At 38.9% G+C, this 20,248-nt stretch overlaps 1 protein-coding gene across 7 annotated transcripts in view; it reads right to left on the reverse strand.

The window, feature by feature from the left end:
• The window catches only part of Dock8 (dedicator of cytokinesis 8), a 219,561-nt gene that overhangs the window by 107,276 nt on the left and 92,037 nt on the right, over positions 1–20,248 (reverse strand). For all 7 annotated transcript variants that reach the window (XM_048806862.1, XM_048806858.1, XM_015492898.2 and 4 more), the window contains 7 exons: positions 18,467–18,533; positions 15,678–15,827; positions 11,799–11,879; positions 10,564–10,723; positions 8,587–8,723; positions 6,974–7,067; positions 6,035–6,197 (listed from right to left, as the gene is read on the reverse strand). In XM_048806862.1, coding sequence (XP_048662819.1) covers positions 6,035–6,197; positions 6,974–7,067; positions 8,587–8,723; positions 10,564–10,723; positions 11,799–11,879; positions 15,678–15,827; positions 18,467–18,533 — 852 coding nt within the window. The remainder of the gene's footprint in view (positions 1–6,034; positions 6,198–6,973; positions 7,068–8,586; positions 8,724–10,563; positions 10,724–11,798; positions 11,880–15,677; positions 15,828–18,466; positions 18,534–20,248) is intronic.

Raw genomic sequence — 20,248 nt, forward strand, 5'->3', positions numbered from 1 at the left:
ATATATATATATATATATATATATATATATATATATATATATATAGTACTGGGGATTGAACCAAGGGGTGCTTAACTGCTGGGCCACATATCCCATACTTTTAAATATTTTATTTAGAAACAAGATCTCACTGAGTTGCTGAGGGTCTCACTAAGTTGCTGAGGCTAGCTTTGAACTTGCGATTCTTCTGCCTCAGCTTCCCGACCTGCTGAAATGGATTACAGGCATGTGCTATTGCGCCTGCAACCCAGGCATAATTTTGATGGTGATTTAAAGAGACAGGGCCAAAAATGTCATAAACTTCTAACCATTAATTAGCAATAACACTAGAGTGCTTATAGCATCTAATGAACATTATGCCATAAAACCACCATCCTCACATGGAGAAGTATGCTGCGGTGTTGTAGGTTCTCGATAGACAGATACTTGTTCTTTGCCAAATCCACCTCAGCTCATGTCCAGGTGTACATTGGAATTGCTTCTCAAACCAGGCAGGTGAAGCAGCAGCTCCTCTCCAATGAGTTTCCATAGGTCTAAGTCACCTTTGGCTGTGGACCTTTGGATGATGCTATGCAGGACCTTTACCTCTTTCAGGGAGAATGAAAGCTTCTTTTTCACGCAGAAGGGGAAACTTTGATTTTTAACAAAGGAGAGTCTGAGATCACCAGAGTACCACCTCCTGAATGGGGGTCTTTAGGATAAGACTGAATACTGGAAGTCACAATCACCCTGTCTCCAGAATTGAGAAGATCTATTCTGGATATAAAGTTAGCTGACCTTAAACTGGGAATCCATTTCCTTGGACAAAATAGAATCCCATTCAAGAATACTCCCTATACCCCGACTCCTGCCTAACCACTTCATCCAGAGTTGTTTTGGGTTCATTCCTTCCCTTAGGAATTTTATTCACTAATCATAACTGCCTGCCACTCATTCAAGATCAACTCTTACATCCATCCTACACCATTCTTTTTCACATGTAAACTATAAGTCTGGTAATGTTCCTTAAAATTCCACTGTGAAACAGGAGGCACCTCCCTGTTAGGCCAGAGCAGACCTCTCTGGTCTGAGAACATTCAGTCATATGGGGGGAGGCCTGAAAACAGCTAATTATTCATCAAAGAAATCATGTTCTGACTGATACGCCTGTTCCCAGCAAGCACAGTCCTCCACAGTGAGTCTGGTAATTGGATAAACAAGACCTCAGAGGCTCTCGAGGGCTGGGATGAGTGATGAAATGCACTTTATATGGCTTTCTTTAATGTAATCACCAGTTAAAGGGATGGTGAGGAGCTTAACAAGCTCATTACAACCTTGGTGCCTGTGATCTCGCACATACCCCCGTGGCAGCCACAGGATAAAATGCCCTTGAAGGCCTCGCTGGGCCTTGGCCCCCACTCAGTCTTCATTCTGCTCCCACCAGAAGGCAGCTGGCACCTCTACTGCCAGCTGTTGGTCACACGGAAAATAAGCCAGAAGTTAGTTCAAATGTGTTTGTAAACGAACAACTGGTATTTAAAAAAATCTATGGGTAGAGACAGGAAGGCCAAACTCAGACTTGGATAGATCCTCTTTATCAACTTCATTTTTTGCAGCTACTTTCAGAATTGCTGTCTTTTTGTATGTGATTTCTCAAAGCCACTTGCCTGAGTCTGTCTCAGGAGACTAGTCTGACCCTATGCCTCAGCTCACGGTGAGGTGGGGGCGGTGGATATGTCCCTGCAGAGGACCAGAGTCCCTGATTCGGGGATTAGCAGTTTTGCCTTTGGGAGTTGATCTTTTCCTGTCAGAGCAAGCATTTGTTTTCTGAATGCCCAACTCTTGGGAGTCCTGGGCAGTCTGTAACTGAGCTGGAACCTCTCCTTAAGCAGCTTGGTGAGGGTAGAGGCAGGGGCAAGGGTCACACAGGATGCCACTTGAGTAGCGTTCTCTGCAGTACAACATGGTGACCTTGAAAGGAAGCACCTAAAGAAGTGGAAGGAAGGTGAAGCTGAGGGCTCAAAAGCAATTTCAGCTGATCCTGAGCCATTCTCCTCGAGGGTCCATGGCAGATGCTCCTTTAAGGGAGATAGAGGTAACCTGAGTTTACTTACATGGTGTTAAACAGAAACCTCATCAATGTTAGATTCCTGCCCTGTGTGACTCTGGTCACCATTCCCACTGGAGGCCAGGCAATGTCTTCCATTACAACCATGTGACAGTCTACCCTCCACCCCTACCCCCGTCTAGGGAACTCAGTTTGTTAAAAGTATATTCTTTAATACTCAAATCCTAGCAGTCATTGGTTCAACAGATATATCTGTTTTCTATAAGCTCTGGTAGATCAACTTTTTATAAGTTGGACCATATTTCACATTCATGAGGTGACTCCTCTATAACATAGAACCATCCCTGAATTCGCTGGCTCTTAAATCTTCATTTTCACGTATTTGATTTCCTATGACCAGACTGAATGGTGCAAACATAGCAATGTTCACAGTGAACGTTGCCCTACATGCCAGGCCCTTAGCATCATGTCCAGAATTCCTCAGGCAAGTCAAATGAAAGCTTTTCTAACAGAATCAGGAATTTTTGAATAGTACTCTCAGCAGAGAGAAGACTTCAAGTCATACCTGTTCTCATAGGGGAATGAGTTTAGAGAGTAGATGCTTAAAAGAGACCTTTATTTGGGGGGTGGGAATAGAAAAGCCACAAAGTTTCAGGTTTTTTTGAGTCATGGGGAGATGGTAAGGAATAAAAAGAAGGCAAAATGAACAGAAATAGGAAGGTGAGGTTTCCCAAGGCAAACTTTGTTAACAGACCACTTTTACCTGGGGAGAGGTGTAGGTGTAGGAAAGGGGAGTCTTAGTCTAGTCCTGGCTTTCTGTCAAAACCAACCTAATCAGGCCGGGTGTGGTGGCCATGCCTATAATCCCAGTGGCTCAGGAGGCTGAGGCAGGAGGATCATGAGTTCAAAGCCAGCCTCGGCAAGGGTGAGGCACTAAGCAACTTAGTGAGACCCTGTCTCTAAATAAAATACAAAATAGTGCTGGGGATGTAGCTCAATGGTTGAGTGCCCCTGAGTTCAATCCCAGGTACCAAAAAGCAAAAACCCAACCTAATCGCCCACTATCAAGCACAGGAGGACTGGAGAAGAAATTAAAAATTCAACAACATAAGAGGTTAGAACAAGATGATCTCTAAATTCCTTGAAGTTTTCACATAGTAAGATTCTCTTACGACATGAAGAAGAAAACCAAGTCCTTAAATAAGTTATAAAATATGGTGGCCTGGAAGCCAAGGGAAGGAGAGACTGCCAAACTTGAGGGAAGTATCTTCTATGACCCCAAGAATAAAGGGCTGGTTCCCAGTGCAGAGGCCTTGGCCTTTCTTCAGTGTTCAGAACAGCTCAAGAACATCACTGTGTGTTTGTGGGTCTGTTTCTCATGACACCACGTTGGTCTGCAGCACTCTGTCCAGATGTGTCCTCCTTAGCACTCCTACTTTTCTGAGTCTTTCAGTGCACAAATGCATTCCAATCCTGCTGTGATGTAATTAAGGGATAATGTCTGCTGCAAGGAGCAAAGAGAGTTATAAATGACTCCCATGGGTGATTAAATGCTGAGGGGAAGCTGGATAACCGGTAGAATTCATTTGGTACAAGTTTATTCCAATGCTACAAGCATTATTTTCTAATTATAGGATAAGGTTTCTAAAAGACACAAACATAGCATCTACCAAGCAAACATTTGCAATCCTTCATCTCCCTCTAGGGAGTGGGAATTGAAAGGATTGCATCCTAGGAATGCTTATCTATGAGGAGATCTTGGGGGCTGAATTGGCATTTAAAGAATGAGGATAGAAAACCAAGAGCTGTGTTAGGATGGATTAACTGGGGCACACACATGTGTAAGGAAGAGCTCTGATTCTATGTAAGGGTTATTTGTCTCTCTCACTGTGAGTTTTGATCCCAATGAACCACTCATCTACTCTTTCTGGGTCTCAATTCTGTGAATCAGGAAATGTGCAGGGGCGTTTGGATGAGGTGAGCTCTGAAGCTTTTTGCATCTGAGTCCCACATACGGAATACAAAGTGCAGATGAGGAACTGGGGAAATAGGAATTCTCTTACACTGATGGCAGGATAGCAAACAGGTGCAATTTTGGAAAAAAGCAGTATAAATAAATCCAAAAATGCATGCTAGTTGTGACTCAGCGATTTCACTTTTAGGCATATTCAAACTTTGAAACGTGCACAGACAAGGACAAAAACTCACTGACAGTGTTGGTGAGAGTCAAGCATTGGAAAAAACACAAATGTCTATCAAGAGTGAAATGGACAAATAAGACATGGCTTCTTCAAACAAAGGAATACCATTCAGCAGTTAAAAGGAGTGACATACTCTGAAATTCTAAAATGAAAGATGTTTAGGAGTTCCCACTGTTTGAATTCATGGCAATCCAACTAACTTAAAAGAAAGAAGACTAACTGAATGTAAGGCATTGAGTCAATAAAATTCATGAGTACATAGTAATAAAAAAGGGAGAAGAAAAAAATATTGTTAAGTAAAAAAAGTGCATGTGGAGTATGAGGTCATTATGTAAATTTTGAGAGAATATAAAAATAATATCCTTCACACCAGGTGAGGGGATACACACCTGTAATCCCAGCAACTCAGGAGGCTGAGGCAGGAAGATCACAAGTTCAAAGCCAGACTTAGCAATTTAGCAAGGTGCTAAGCAACTTAGTAAGACTCTGTCTCATAAAAGAGGGTTGGAGATGTGGCTCTGTGGTTAAGTACCCCTGGGTTCAATCCCCAGTGCCAGAAAACAAAACAAAACAAAAAACTAACAAAAACAATAAATAAAAACCCTTCAGTAGTCACAGATACATATGTGTGTGTGTGTGTGTGTGTGTGTGTGTGTGTGTAAAACCAGAGAAAATGGAAGAACACACAAGTGTTCATGATGCTAGTGAAGACTGGGAGGTATGGTAGAAGTCTGCAGTCAGATACTGGGGATAAAGATGCTTCATTTAATCACTATGATCTAATTTTATGTTCTATATAAAAAATTAAAAACTCATAAACAATAAAATGTCATTTCTGGATGGTGGAGAAAAGACGGAAAAACTTTTTTTGTGTGTGTGTGTGTAATTCAAAAAAATCTTCTCAAAACAAACAATAAAAGTACATGAGCAGGGGCTGGGATTGTGGCTCAGCGGTAGAGCGCTCGCCTAGCATGGACGGTGCCCGGGTTCGATCCTCAGCACCACATAAATTTAAAAGGTATTGTGTTGTGTCCATCTACACCTAAAAAATAAATATTTATTTTTTTAAAAAAAGTACATGAGCAGCAATGCTTTTGGCAGATGTGTCTTGACAAGAGATCCTTCCCAGATCCCACATGAAGGATCGGGTGGCACCACATGTGACTCTCAGATCCCAAAGCAGCCTGGCCTTTAGGACCTCAGAGGCCAGTTCCTTGCTCTCCAATATGGTAGTCACAACATGTTGCCACATAAATTTAAATTCAGACTAAATAAGATTAGATTTTTAGTTCTGACACTGCACTGACCACATTTCAAATACAGAACAGCCAAATACTGAATAGTTTAGCAGCTACTGTATCAACCAGCACACGTACAGAACATTTCTGTCATTGCTGTAAATTCTCTCGGGTAGAGCTGGCCTTGAGCTGAAGACCCATCTTTTAGACAAGTCAGACATTGAAGTCATACTGTTTTTTTCTTTTATGTCCTGTGCCCAGAAGAAAACCAAGTTATTGATTAGTAGAGCTATTTCATTTCTATAATCTAAATCTAAATTAGCCACTATAATCTAAATTGCACTTTAGAAACAGTTTCTTGTTAAGGAGAATTACATAAACCATTTTTAGAAAGAGATCTACCAATTATCTATAGTTACGTAACCATCACATTTTGCTTTCCCCAAGACCTAGCAAGTAGAAAGATATGTTGGAGGACGAGAAAAGCATTATCCAAACACAACTCCGGAGGTGGGAGTCACGGTTTTCCAAGAGCCTGTGTTTCTTACCTGTACATGGTATGAGGGACATACACTTCTCGGATTGGAAATTCCAAAATCTCTTTGTGTGGACGTGTTCGGTTTTCAGGAAAGGGTTTCACAGGCAACATTTCAGGAGTCAGACAGCAGTTGATGATCTCTGGAGCTGGAGATATCTCCAGTTTGAGCAAGCCTAGAGAGAGTTCAGTACAGAAATTGTCATGTAAGAGGGATCTAGAAAGACCCAAACCTGCAGACCAACTCAGATTCTTAACTTCAAATACATGCACCCCACATTGTACTGTATTCCTTTTATGAATATAAGGGTAATTTGTGAGAGTGTGAGAGTTTTGGAGTTCCTAGATAATTTCCCATAGTTTGAGAAAAAGCATGTCATGACAACTTTTGAGATGAGGTTTCTACAAAATAAAAGGCAAGAAATTGTGATTTGACAAAGAATAGATCAGAAGATATTTAATGTTCCTTCCATAACTATCACACTATACTAATACACAGCTAAGTAACTTCCCTGTTTTGCTGGCAGTAACAATTGGTGGTTTTCAAACTGAGTTCCTTGGTACCCCAGGATGCTATAGAAATACCTTATGGAATACTGTGCGGACAATAAGGAAAGTGTCTTTACCTTCCCCCAAAGCAGTTCACATTTATTTTTTAAATACTAGGTTTCCTTATAATATTACATATGATAAAAGAGGCTCCTCTGTTCAAAAAATTATCTGAGAAACCAGATCTAGAATATATTAGTTACAGAATCAATTCTTTAATAAATAGAAAACATTAACAGAGTTGCCAAAAATGCAGACCAATTCAGATTCTTAATTGTGAATGCAAGCCTCCCACATCGCACGTGGCACATGATTTTTATAAATCATAACATTGGACAAAGAATGAATCTAATCACAAGTAGTTTGGGGACAGTTTAAGAGGAAAAAGACAATCCATCCACACCTGGAATTGACTTGACTCTTCTCTGTAAGGATGAAGATCTCTTGTAGTCAGCTAGAAACTTGAATAAGTCTTCATCACTGAGGCGATCTCCCTCCTGCCGAGAGAGAAGGTGGGGTTAGTGGAGATGTGCTTTGGACTCCTGGACTCAGGATGTCTGACTGCTGGGGAAGATTTTTACCTTTAAGTTTTATTCTAACAGGTCTTTCATAGAAATTAGGATAACAGGCAACAGGAAATCAACCAGCCTTTTATCAGCCCTGCTGAGGATGGGGCTTCTACTGCATTCTAAGGAACCTATTTGACCCTTCTGAATCCCAGCCATGAGCTTCTCTCCACACCTTCAATCCATGGATGAGAGTTTTACTCCCTAGTTTACTTTCTTCTTCAGAGATATGAAGATGGAGGAGGTGTCTTTCCCTTTTTCATTCTTTTCACATTTACCTTAAAAAGTTTAAGCATAAGTGCTACCTACCCTCTATGTGCACACTCTGGGGCTGGCACTCTGCTAAAGGACACTCGTGTGCATGATGTCTAATCCTTACTACAACCCGTAGCTATGTCAGTCCCAAGGAGAACACTCAGAATTAATTGAGTCAAATACCTTGTCACCCAAGGTAATGCAATCAGGAAGGAGCGTATCCTGGATAGAAACCCTTTCAGTCCTTTTCTATTTATTTCTACACATGGACCCCCTCAGCATTCTTTCTGCATTTTGGTTTGTTAATATAATACTTTTAAATGCCCTATGAAAACCGCTTGAGCTGTGTAAGATTTTTCCAGAATAGTCAAACAGTCAAACAAAGTCTAAATCAAGTCACCCCGCTTCCCCAGAGCAAAATATAAATAACATAAAATTTATCATCATAAGCATTTCTAAGGCACAGTTCAGTTCGGTTGTGGTAAGTACATTTAAATTATCATGCAATCTCCAGACCCCTTTCATCTTGCAAAAAAAAAAAAAAACCAACCAAACAAACAAAAAACCACAAAATGAAACAAAACAAATAAAAACCCCTAGAACTCTATATTCCTCAAACAACCACGCCCTGTCCCCTTTTCTCAGTCTCTGGCAACCATCCTTTTACCTTCTGTCTCTGCATTTGAGAACTCTGGGAAGGTTTTTATTTTTTAGATAGTCTTAATGTTTATTGAACTAACCAAGAGCATCATCTGGAATGGTCACTCTCTATAAGCAAGAAGGAGTCCTGGCAAGTTTGCACATGGAACAGAGATGAAGAGGACAGCGAAGCCAGGAGACCTGGACACCAGTGGTGAAATGACATGTTGGCCAGACTTTCTTCAAAGCCTATTAAATGAACTGACCAAGACAGTTCAAATAGGATAGTTTGTATGAACAGAAACAAATCCATCTCTCAATTGACATAGCTAGCAATCTGAGCATGTACCATAATCTAGTTTCACATCCCTTATGCCATAGAACTGTCCCAACCACTGAGTGAAGCAAGCACCATCATCTCTGTTCTGTACATAATGAAACTGAGGCTTGGTGAGGTTAACTGGTTGCTCTCTTAATCACTACCTGGACTCCTCCTTAGGGCACCAGCACTCATACCACTGCCTGGACAAATCCAGATCCCCTGTAACAAAGATACCTGCTTGAAAAAGCTGCTAATGGTCATGGGGGTGGTTTTGAAGTTGGATCCAACCCCATTTTCCTCCAAGGAGAGGGCTCGTTCAGAAAGCCTCCTAGATTGGGACAAATTCCTCCGATCACCTGTAGAGCTTCTCCCTTTAAAGCAAAACAACTGTCATTTGAAAGTGTACCTTTCTGTTTCAATACACAGCAGTCATTAACTCTCCCATATCGTAATATCTTAAGATAGGTTGAAAGCCGTTGAACATGGCCATTCTTGTTTTGAATAAAATTTTCCCTCTGTGGGCCCCCACCTTTCTTAGTTTTCATGTTGGATGAGAATGGAGAGGCCATGAGCAGCCCCGGGCCCCTCTCACATGAGACTGGGTAGGCCAGATGCCACCAGCAAAAATCCAGAGCTGCAGCCAGAACAGGATCTCCTGGTAAGCTTTATTTAGTCAGGTCACAGTTTGCTTTTGTTTTATTTTTACATTTGCATTCCACTGGGAAAGGCAAGTACTTAAATATCCCTGAATGCATTTGGGACTGTGACCCAAACATGCTGGGGTCAGCCTGAGTACATTCTGGATCCAGCTTGCCTCTCTCATGTGGACTAGGCAAGAGAACTCAGTTTCTGCCTCCGTTGACCTTTGTGATGAGGATGAGACAGGGTCAAGACCCTGGAATTCTGTCTAGTTATCTCTCTCCTTTGTGAATTCAGTTGGAAATCAACTTGTGGCTTTTACAATGCAAAACTCAGGGGTTCTGTTGTATACAGTCAAATTACTTAGAATTCTAATAGTTCCAATTCTTGCCTTTGAATATTTTCTTATCTATTTCCAACTCTCTTGCTGAAGTACAGTTTCTTGCTAGCACTATCCATGTAAATTCCGTACAACACACTGCATCTTGGGTTGCCTTCTCAGGATCAACCTGGTAGTCAGGTTAATTTACCCTCGACCCTTGATCACTGAGGTCTCAACAAGCCCTGTGCTAAGTAAATACCTGATGGAGCCCTCTAAGCTCCCCATGTAACACTTTCAAATAAGGCTATCCTTTATACTTAAAAAAGGGTATACATAGAAGTTGGTGTTAAAAATTGTGGTGTGGGGTCAGAATGTAGTCAAATGAGGTTTATTATCAACAAATTAGAAATAAACCAGGAGTTAACTAGAATTTATGCAACAGTAACTACAGAAGAAAAGCATCAATAACAAATACCCTTTCTTCCACTCCCTGGTAAACAGCAGAGCTAAGGAATGCATAAAGAATCTGAAGGTAGACTTAAATATTTGCTGAATTCAAAGGCATTTAGGAAAACGGAAACCCTGCCACAGGTGGTGAGGGGCAGGGTGGCAGTGCCCACTTGAAAATTTTAAAATCACTTGGACAGCTCCATGTATAAACTGTAGGACATTAATTGTTCATCAAGGGGGAAGTGATGAAAAAGAGAGAAATTAATAAAGTGAATTGGAACAGTAACTAGATATTCTTTTAGCTTCCATTCTTTCATTGCACTTGGCAAAATAAACTGAAAAACTGGAAATTTTGCTGTGAAACCTGAGTTTTGCTTTTCAAAGCAAAGCCTTTGTAATAGTGGCTGTTTCTATATCCAGGATCCAAGCATTGTGTCTTTAACACACTATGGATGATTACTATATTTTTTGTTATTTTTAATAATTTTTATTGTTTGAGAGGGAGTGACTACTAAAAATTAATCTTTTGAAATGTTAAAAAAAATCCAGAAAATTCCAACCAAAATTCTTAATGTGAGAGTATACCTAAGCTCCATAAATGTTCATGGCAATTGTTTTGAGGATCCCTATCCAATCAAACATATGCAGTTCAGGCAGGATAGTTTTACATTCTATTTATTTCTTTCCTCCTTCCTGTCTCTGACACTTTCCTGTTCTCTTAAGCCTCACTATTAAGCAGTTGACCTCACAATCAGTACACTGGGGATCCCTTCCCATCTTACAACAGATGAAAATCTTACCAACCATGGGCTCCACATCAGTTACCTCCCTATCAAGGGTGGAGACATTGAAGATGCTGGCTAAGTTCACAGGAGCCCAGGCAAAGGGCATCCGGTATTTCCCTAAACGTTGGCAGAAGGATTCAGCTTGAAGTTTCAGTTTTTCAATTTTATCTTTACTCTAGAGGAAAATGGAAAGAGATTAGCTGAAACAAACAGTATGGCACCAGCAGCAAGTCAACTACTTCTAACATGGATATCCCAGCCATCTGCAAACCCCGACTCCACTGACTAGAGAGTGAATCAGCAGAAAATACCTCAACTTGCACCAGAAGTCTAGCTGATCAGAAAACAATGATTATAGGAGGAGGTTAAAGTAGGCTATAAGTTAACTGTAACTTCCACTACAAAAGAAATGTCCAAGGATTAATATACTAGTGAACCCACAAGCGCTTCTTTCAGATCTAGTTGTATGACCTAGTTCTCATGAGAGAAAATTGGGATAAAAATTTAATCCATCATCTACCAAGATCCCCCCCAAAGATTTTTTTTTTAAACAAAAGTTTCCTTGGAAAACTTCAACAAGAACTGTAAATATTGCCAACAACTTCTTCATTAAGTTTACAACACTTCCAGTGTGTTCTTTTCAAGTTCAGATTGAATGATAAATGGAAAAAAAAAAAAAGAAATGTTTTGAGTTCAATCAATTTTATTTCAAAGGTACTAGTCTGATTAGGGAAGTCTTATTCAAGAAAGGTCAGGTTTAAGAAATCATTTGGAGAACTTTTGTAAATTGGTGCTTAATGGCTTGGGACCTGTAATTTACTAATTAATTTATGATGCACAGTAGTCACAGCCAATTACCAATTATTGATACTGGAAAGGACAATGCCCCATGGTGTTGAGAAAGGTCAGGAGATCTCTGGTACTGTTTAGTTTTATGGGGTCTCCAGCGCCCTCCCAATCATCTGGATCAGAGCCTCAGAAACAAGATGATTGGATATGGCTTTTGCCCTGGCCAAATTTTACAGTCTTATGATGGTGCATGTCATTATTTGTGAGTTCAATAATTTATTACTTTTAAAGATTATCATCAATAATAGATTCTCTTTCTTCTTTTGTTTAAATACAATTTATTAATGTTTCATATGGGGACATATTATAGTCTAGACCACATGAACTATTTTGTGGAACACCTCTGTAAATATCTGCTAATTCTAAGATTTAATCATTTAGCAATAATCAAATCATCATACCTTTCCTCCATCACTTTCTTTGATAACCATGTAGGGTTCTGCACAGTCAGCAATCTCTCCCTGTTGAAGGACTTTTTCAACCTACCAATAAAAATAATATTAAGATAAGTGAGTGAATTATATCCGCATAGCGGAATCTCTGCAGCCATCAAATCATGTTCAAGCTGGGCACAGTGGCACACGCCTGTAATCCCAGTGGCTCTGGAGGTTGAGGCAGGATTGTGAATTCAAAGCCAGACTCAGCAACTTAGTGAGGTTCCAAGCAACTCAGTGAGACCATGTCTCTAAATAAAATATACAAAAATGTCTGGAGATGTGACTCAGTGGTTAAGTGTCCCTGAGTTAAATCCCTTGTACCAAAACCAAACCAAACCAAAACAAAAACCCCACAAAACTCCCCCCAAAAACCCCAAAACCAAAAACCAAAACCAAAACATGTTCAATGGCATAGGGTGCCCATAATATATGGTTTCTGATTTAAAAAAATAGTGTGAAGTGTACCACACAGTTTTGTAAAAAAGTCGAGAAGACATGTTAAAAGGATGATAGTAGGTTCCTACAGCAGATGTTAACAGTAGTTATCTTTGTATGGTGGGATCATGTGTGATTCTTATTTTCTTCCTATTGCTGATATGTAGTTTCTATTTTTAAACCATAAACGTGTATTATATCCATAATAAAAATGCAATAAAAGTTATTTTATAAAACAAAACCCATGAGACATATGTAGGAAGTGAAAAGCTCATTTTCTTTATTATGGCTAACAAAGTAAAAAAGAAATATGGTTTCCATAAAAGTCAAGTTGGGGACTATAACCTTCCACAAAATGAATAAATGAACAGAATAAATTATCTGTAATTGTGTCCCTTGTGTTTCCTATTAGGACTACTACTTTGGATTCAGCAGACTTGTAAAGAAAGTAAAAAACTGTAGATATGCAGCTTCTCAATTTGCTAGCTGGCTGGGAGATGAATGAATGCTATTACTGTCCAGCACCTTCCATTTTGTTTCAGGTGAAGGAACTAGTGGGAGGTGCCATAAATCTGGGCACTATGTTTAGGAAAAGGAAAAGGAGAAATTTGAAATTTCCTAATTCTCTGTGCAAAGAAAATTTAACTTTGATGTTGATAAGAAAAACAAATGGATTTAGACCCATTAACTTGAGCCATTAGTTGAGATATTTAGGTCAACATATTCCATAGACACATGATTTTAATAGGCACGTTCAGTTAGGCACAAAGTATTTAAACCAGCATACCCTACTGATGGAGAGAGCATTAATGGGGTTTCAAAGGAAGTGGCATGATGCTGCTCAATAGACACCTGTTTCAGGAAGCATTCCAAGCAGGGTCTCTCTTCCCATAGAAGAATGTAAAAACCCTTCTCATTGTCAAAGCTTGAAGGGAAGGTGGTCCCATGAGGGATGTACCATGTTGGAAACACAAATCATACTTGAGCTAGAAAATGACCTGTGTTCCTGTTCATCCAAATTCCTTCCTTCATTCAAAAAACATTTATGGTGATAGCTACTGGGAGATTAGTGGTGAACACAATAAATATGGTCCCTATTCTCTTGAAGCTCATAGACAGGAACTTGTACAATAAATGAGAAGGAAGCTAATCTTTTCCATGAAGTCAATGATTAACAACATGCTCTTTAAAATAAACTTTGAACATAAGATTATGAATATTTTAATCAGGATCCTGAAGCAAGGATGGGGAATGCCCTGGCTTTATTTGAAACCCATGGCAAAGGGATCACCAGAATCTGGAAGCAGAAAAGTCCAGATTCAACCAGAGCAGGAGGTACTATCCCTTGACACTACTGGGCAAGGGAGACTCCAAGTACTTCATGAGAAGGAACCGCAGGGTGATACAATGCCCATCATATGGTCCTTTATGATTGATGTGTAAAAGTGTGTGTCGTGAAATGCATGAGTCCTCACAACCATGGGAGTTAGGGCAAAGAAGCATATTAGAATAATGTGGGGCTGTTTTTTTTACAGGATTGGAGATCAAACCCAGGGCCATATGCATGCTAGATTAGCACTCTCCCTCTGAGTCACAACCTCAGCCCCATCTGGGACTTTTAAAATAGAGAGGCTTCCTTCATCTCTGTTCAGTCTGATTTGTATATTTTAAAACAATTCTTAGAAAGCTTAAGGTTAATTTTTATACCTGAAATAACCTCCTAAAGTCATATCATATTCAATACTTGAACTAGGTGACTGTACCTAAAATATGGTTAAAATCCTGTTATTCATCTTGGGACTAAAAATACGATAGAAAGAAGCCCCTATTTATCAAATGATGCCTACCTGTATGAGCTAAGTATTACAACACCATTTACTACATATTTAGGAAGAAAGAAGCAATGATAAATGGTAAAGATAAATAGAAAGCAAACTAGGCATTGTCTTGCTATATATATTTAAATTTCACAATTATATCCAGATAATTTAAATTATGTTTGTTATTGCCAAATGAATATATTTATACATTTGAAAGTTTGGGAACACATTTCTTCGGTGATAGTAATCAATAGATTATTACCACAGTTATTTGGTAACCTACTATGGATCAATCAAAATAAAGTCATCTGTTAAGAAGCAGAGTTTGAAATACAATTTTACTCCATAAAACTGTTGTTGGTTTTATTGGTTTCTTAGATCAAGAGACAACTGTGAATTTGTAGGACAGCCACAGTGTAATTTAAGCTAAATGTTCTGAATCTCTAAGTAATACTGCAATGGAAAGGTCATGTATTAAAGTCTGACAACTATAAATGTGTCTTTTTAGCAACAGATTTTAACCATACTTTCCACAAACTTAATCAGGTTCCCTTCAAACTACAGATTATTCCCATCTTTCATAGTTTTTGTAAAATGGTGTCAAGAAAGTGACTTCTAAGTTATCTGAATTATTTGGAATCTATATTCTACTACCACGAGATCCTGGGCAAATCATTGGGATTATGGACATAAGATACTGAACTAAATAGAAAATGCTCCAAATGCAGAAGGCTGAATGTACACGAAATCAGACACCAGGATTTGCTGTTTTTATTTGTTTTACAGTCTTGGTGTAGAGTCAATAAGCCCAGTTGTTTGGCTTGAGGTTAGTTAAATACCCACTGCTGTTGAATTCTATCCAATTGTGTTGGTATGTGGCAAAAGTCTCTGGTTTTCTTACATCAGCCAAGAGTACAGCATAGAATGTAAGGTTCTAGCTGCAATGGCCCCACAGATTTTGACTCTCCATAGGCACAGTATGTGGGATGGTGATAGAAAGGGAGAGTGAAAGTTGAAAATCACAGTCCCTTACCTCAGTCTGTCAGAGACTGAACTTGGAAACATTTAGCTGAGGGTTTTTGAGAAAACATGAACATTGTGAGGAAACTACAAGAAAGATGTTGTTCCTTTCTCCCACAGCAGAGTTCACATTTTTTAGTTAGGAGGAAGGACAAGGCTTTAGTGTGAAGTTACAACTACTCACTGAGGTCACTGTGATCATTTCCACTTCGCAGATGTATCTCAGAAACTTTAGGTATTTGTCAGTCATGTATCTATATGACTGTAGGACTCCAAAAACCCCAAGACTTTCTAGTATTCAAAACAGAATTTATGGGATGGAAAGTAGCTCAGTTGGTAGATAACTTGCTTAGCATGTACAAGGCCCTGGGTTCAATCCCTAGTACTGTGAAAACAAAACAGCCAAACAGACTTTACTGATAAGTCAAAAGAAGCAAGTTGAGAAGGAAACAATTCAAATCCCATGAAGGACATGTAGACATATTCTGTCATTTCACCCCACACACAGGCTGGGAATAAAGCAATAATGGGAACATTAGCATGTGCAAATCACATTGTGCTTAACTACCTTGACTACCAGGTAGATGTCTGAGGATGGGTAGGTGACTGAGAAGACTGCAGATCTTGCCTGACTCGATGGGTCAACTGAGGGTGTATGAGCTCGCAGAAATCCTCTAAACTGGTCAGAGTTCAGGTCACAGTGGAAATTTTCTGAGATCTGTAAATAAGCAGCAGAGAGAAAAACAAGTTAGACCTGCTGGATTCCTTATCTAAACATGTTAAAACAGTGAAAAAGTCACAGAGGAATTTCACTAAAAAGGGAAGGGTAAGGGCTGGGGTTGTGGCTTTGTGGTAGAGTGCTTGCCTTGCACAGATGAGGCACTGGGTTCAATCCTCAGCACCACATAAAAAAATAAATAAACACAAAATTACAAGAGATCCACACCAAAACACATTATAATGAAAATGCCTAGCATACAGGATAAGGATAGAGTCTTAAAGGCCACAAGAGAGAGGAATCAGATCACATACAGGGGGAGACCAATTCATATCTCAGCAGATTTTTCAACCCAGTCCCTCAAAGTCAGGAGATCCCAGAACAGTATATACCAAACTCTGAAATAAAATGGATTCCAACCAAGAATTTTATATCCAGCAAAATTAAGCTTTGGATTTGATAATTAAATAAAAACCTTACATGATAAAAGTTCAAAATTTAAAATTAGAAAGCCTGAACTACAGATCCTTGATAAAATATTTCATGAAGAGGAATTGAAAAACAACAATGAAAGTCAGCAAAAGGAGGTATTACACTAAAGGAAAAAACTAATCAAAGAAGAAACCAAGTCAAGTTAAATACCAAAAATAAACAAAAATGGCTAGGAATACAAATCATGTCTCAATAATAATCAATGTTAATGGCCGAAACTCACCAATCAAAAGACACAGACTAGAAGACTGGATTTAAAAAAGAAAGACCCAACAATATGCTGCCTTCAAAAGACTCATCTCATAGGAAAAGACATCCACAGACTGAAGATGGAAGATTGGAAAAAATCATACTACTCACATGAACTGTGGAAGCAAGCAGGGATTTCCATCCTCATATCAAATAAAGTAGACTTCAAGCCAAAGTTAATCAAAAGAGATAAAGAAAGATATTTCATACTGCTTAAGGGAACCATACATCAACAAGACGTAGCAATAATAAATATATATGACCCAAACAATGGGGCATCTATGTTCATCACACAATCTCTTCTCAAGTTCAAGAGCCAAATAGACCACAACACAATAATTCTGGGTGACTTTAACACACCTATTTCATCAATGAATAGAGCTTTCAAATAAAAACTGAACAAAGGAATTATGTAACTCAATAATACAATCAACAACTTAGACTTAACTGACATATATAGACTATTTCATCCTTCAATGAGAGAATATACTTTCTTCTCAGCAGCACATGGATCCTTCTCTAAAATAGACCATATATTATGCCACAAAGCAACTCTTAGCAAATATAAAAATAGAGATACTATTCTTCATTCTATCAGATCATAATGAAATGAAATTAGAAATCAATGATAAAATAAAAATTAAAAGCTACTCCAACACAAGAAGACTAAATAATATGCTACTGAATGAATAATGCATTGCAAAAGACATCAAGGAGGAGATTAAAAAACTATTAGAGGTGATGAGAACACAGATACAACATATTGAAATCTCTGGGACACTATGAAGGCAGTACTAAGAGGAAAGTTCATTGCATGGAGTTCATTCCTTAAAAGAAGAAAAAGTCAACAAATAAATGACTTAACATTACATCTCAAAGCCCTAGAAAAAGAAGAATGAATCAACACCAAAATGAGTAGAAGACAGGAAATAATTAAAGTCAGAGCTGAAATCAATGAAATTGAAAGAAAAAAAACACAATTGAATGAAAAGTTGGTTCTTTAAAAAAATAAATATAATTGACAGGCCCTTAGCCATGCTAATGAAGAGAAGGAGAGAGAAAACTCAAATTACTAACATACATGATGAAAAAGGAAATATAAAAAAATACTACAGAAATACAGAAGATAATTAGAAATTATTTTGAAAACCTGTACTACTATAAAATAGAAAATATCAAAGGCATCAACAAGTTTCTAGAGTCATGATTTGCCCAAATTGAATCAGGCTCCACTCAGATTTACCCAGTCAAGAACTCTAGGGGTAGGACTCTGCAAGTTGTTTGAACTGTCTTCCAGGTGATTTTGGCACACACTCAAGTGTAAGAATGACTGCTTTAAACTACTGAACTTGGAAGTTTACTTATGTTAGCAGTTACCCTTTCTTAATAAACATTTTAGTGACTATTAATATCTATTCATTTCCTTATATACATAGTACTTATAAGTAAAGAAAGGCAGGAGCATCTTCCTCTGGCTTCCATTCATGATACAGTTATTTTGCTCCACAGTACAAAAACTTTCAAACTGAGAAAACATTACATGCATGTCCAAGTTTGTTAACTGATTTAAATTATGTTGTTTTACATATAACCCTGTGTGCTGACTCTATCTGAACAAGGTTATCATCTCCACCAGACCTTTTCCCTTTAAGATTCTTTAAAGAACACAAATGATTAATGTTCCCAGATAATTTCTTCAAAAATCATAAAGGCTAGAGATCACAAATCTAGATGCACCAAAGGTCATTTATTTTCCAAACTGATGTTCTGTTTTGTTTTGTTTTTTTTTTTTTTTTCCGGCCTGGAAGTGAGTTTTAAAAACAGGAACCTCCAAAATCATGAACACTGTGCATGCTTCAGGGATGGGCTACTTTTTTATTTATTTATTTATTTTTTACCTTTTTCCTTTCTTTAACATCATAGAGGGCAATGCTGGCAAACAGAGGCTCAATTTCAATCTCGAACCTATAAGAAAGAGAGAAAGAGAAAAAAAAATCAAATAGTTTTAACCTAGATAATTTTTAATTTTCTAAAAGGGCCTGGATAGACAAACTGGCTAAAAATATAGTTTTCAGAAATACTTGGATAACTCCATTCATGTAAGGGCCACACTGGGATATTAACAGACAAATACAGGAGGTTCATGGACAATTCCTAATCATTTGATGTGGTAGATGGCACATTCTCCCAAGAAAATGCTTGTTAGTAGCATCCAAGAAAGAGTAGCCTGATTAGACCCTTAATCTGATCCAAAACAGCACTTCTTATCATAGTAGCTACCATGTTTTAGAGTCTCTCTCTTAGGTGATGAGCTTGTTTCATTTTATTGCTCATATAGGAAGCTCCATGACTCAATTGTAAGGGATGCGGCTTTTCAGATAGTAATAAAGAAATGTTCAATTGCTTTTCCTTAGGTTTACTGGGGGGAAGTCAGAGGAAGATTGCATCATGACGCTGAAGAATGTCTGGCTCTTCCTAACTCTGGAGAGTTGTTGAGGGGAGGGGAGGGGAGGGGATTTATCCCAGATGATAAACACTGAGGAGCCTGCCCCCTGAGAGAGAGAGAAATAGGAGCCCCTCATATTGACCCTGACTGCTAAAAATGGAGAGTTTAATGAAAACACATCATCAAAGCATAATCCCGACAGGTTAGAAGCATTCATGAAACACAGATGTTCATCTTCCAAGTTTCTCAGCTTAACAACCCATGAATTTAGACACCGTGCACTGACAGCATGGTTCACAACTGGATCACCACCTCAGAAGTCATGTGAATTGGGCCAGATTTTATTTCAAGGCATGTGTGAGACAATGGCCTTACCACTGGATAGATTTGTCCCAGCAGGACTTTTAGAAGAATCTTTGGGCAGAACGTAAACATAGACAAAAGGACGAGGTCATGCCTTTGGCAATGAGTCAGACAGATCTGGACTCTGTTCCTGCTCCCACTACCTGTGAACACTGGGATGTTCATTGGGTCATATATATTTCCCAGATGCCTTTATTTAGTTGGAAAATGAGGAGAGGACATTTACCCTTCCCATTTTCCATATATTATTATATAAGAGAATGTGTGTGAATGTACTTTGAAAACAAGGTCTAGCAGTAGTATTATTCGCAATATCAAACTGTAGGAATAACCTAAGTGTCTACTAACAGAAGAATGGATAAACAACAAAATATAAATACACACACACGGACTGGGCGGCTAGAGATCGCCCACCCACCGGCGACCGCGCGGCTAGACCCCGAGGTGCGGCCCAGCAGGTACGCACAGAGACTCTAGGAAGAGGTCTATAGCCAGGCCTTCATGAAGTAGCCAACCAGGAGCTGAAACCAACCAGAGACAGTCCAGTCCCACCCCCCCCTTCGGACACCCCAACAAGGAGCCTGGGGCCTGCCATAGCAGAGAGGTGACATCACTCAGCCGTTGGAATTCCTTCCCAGCGGAATCCACTTTAGCAGGCATAGTCTATCAACACAAAGGAGAGACAACAGAGATATACAAAACCAAAACAAATCTATAGGAGAGAGCAGAAACACAGCAATCAAATAGAGCTGGAAAGTAACGTGAACAACATGAAAAAACAAGGGAAAAAAGGATTACAAACAATGCAGGACAACTTAAATCTACAGGAGGACCTAGAAGCATCAGAAACATGGATAGGGAAAGAACTCAA

Source organism: Marmota marmota, unplaced genomic scaffold (assembly GCF_001458135.2).
Source record: "Marmota marmota marmota unplaced genomic scaffold, marMar, whole genome shotgun sequence".
NCBI classification, from domain to species: Eukaryota; Metazoa; Chordata; class Mammalia; order Rodentia; family Sciuridae; genus Marmota; species Marmota marmota.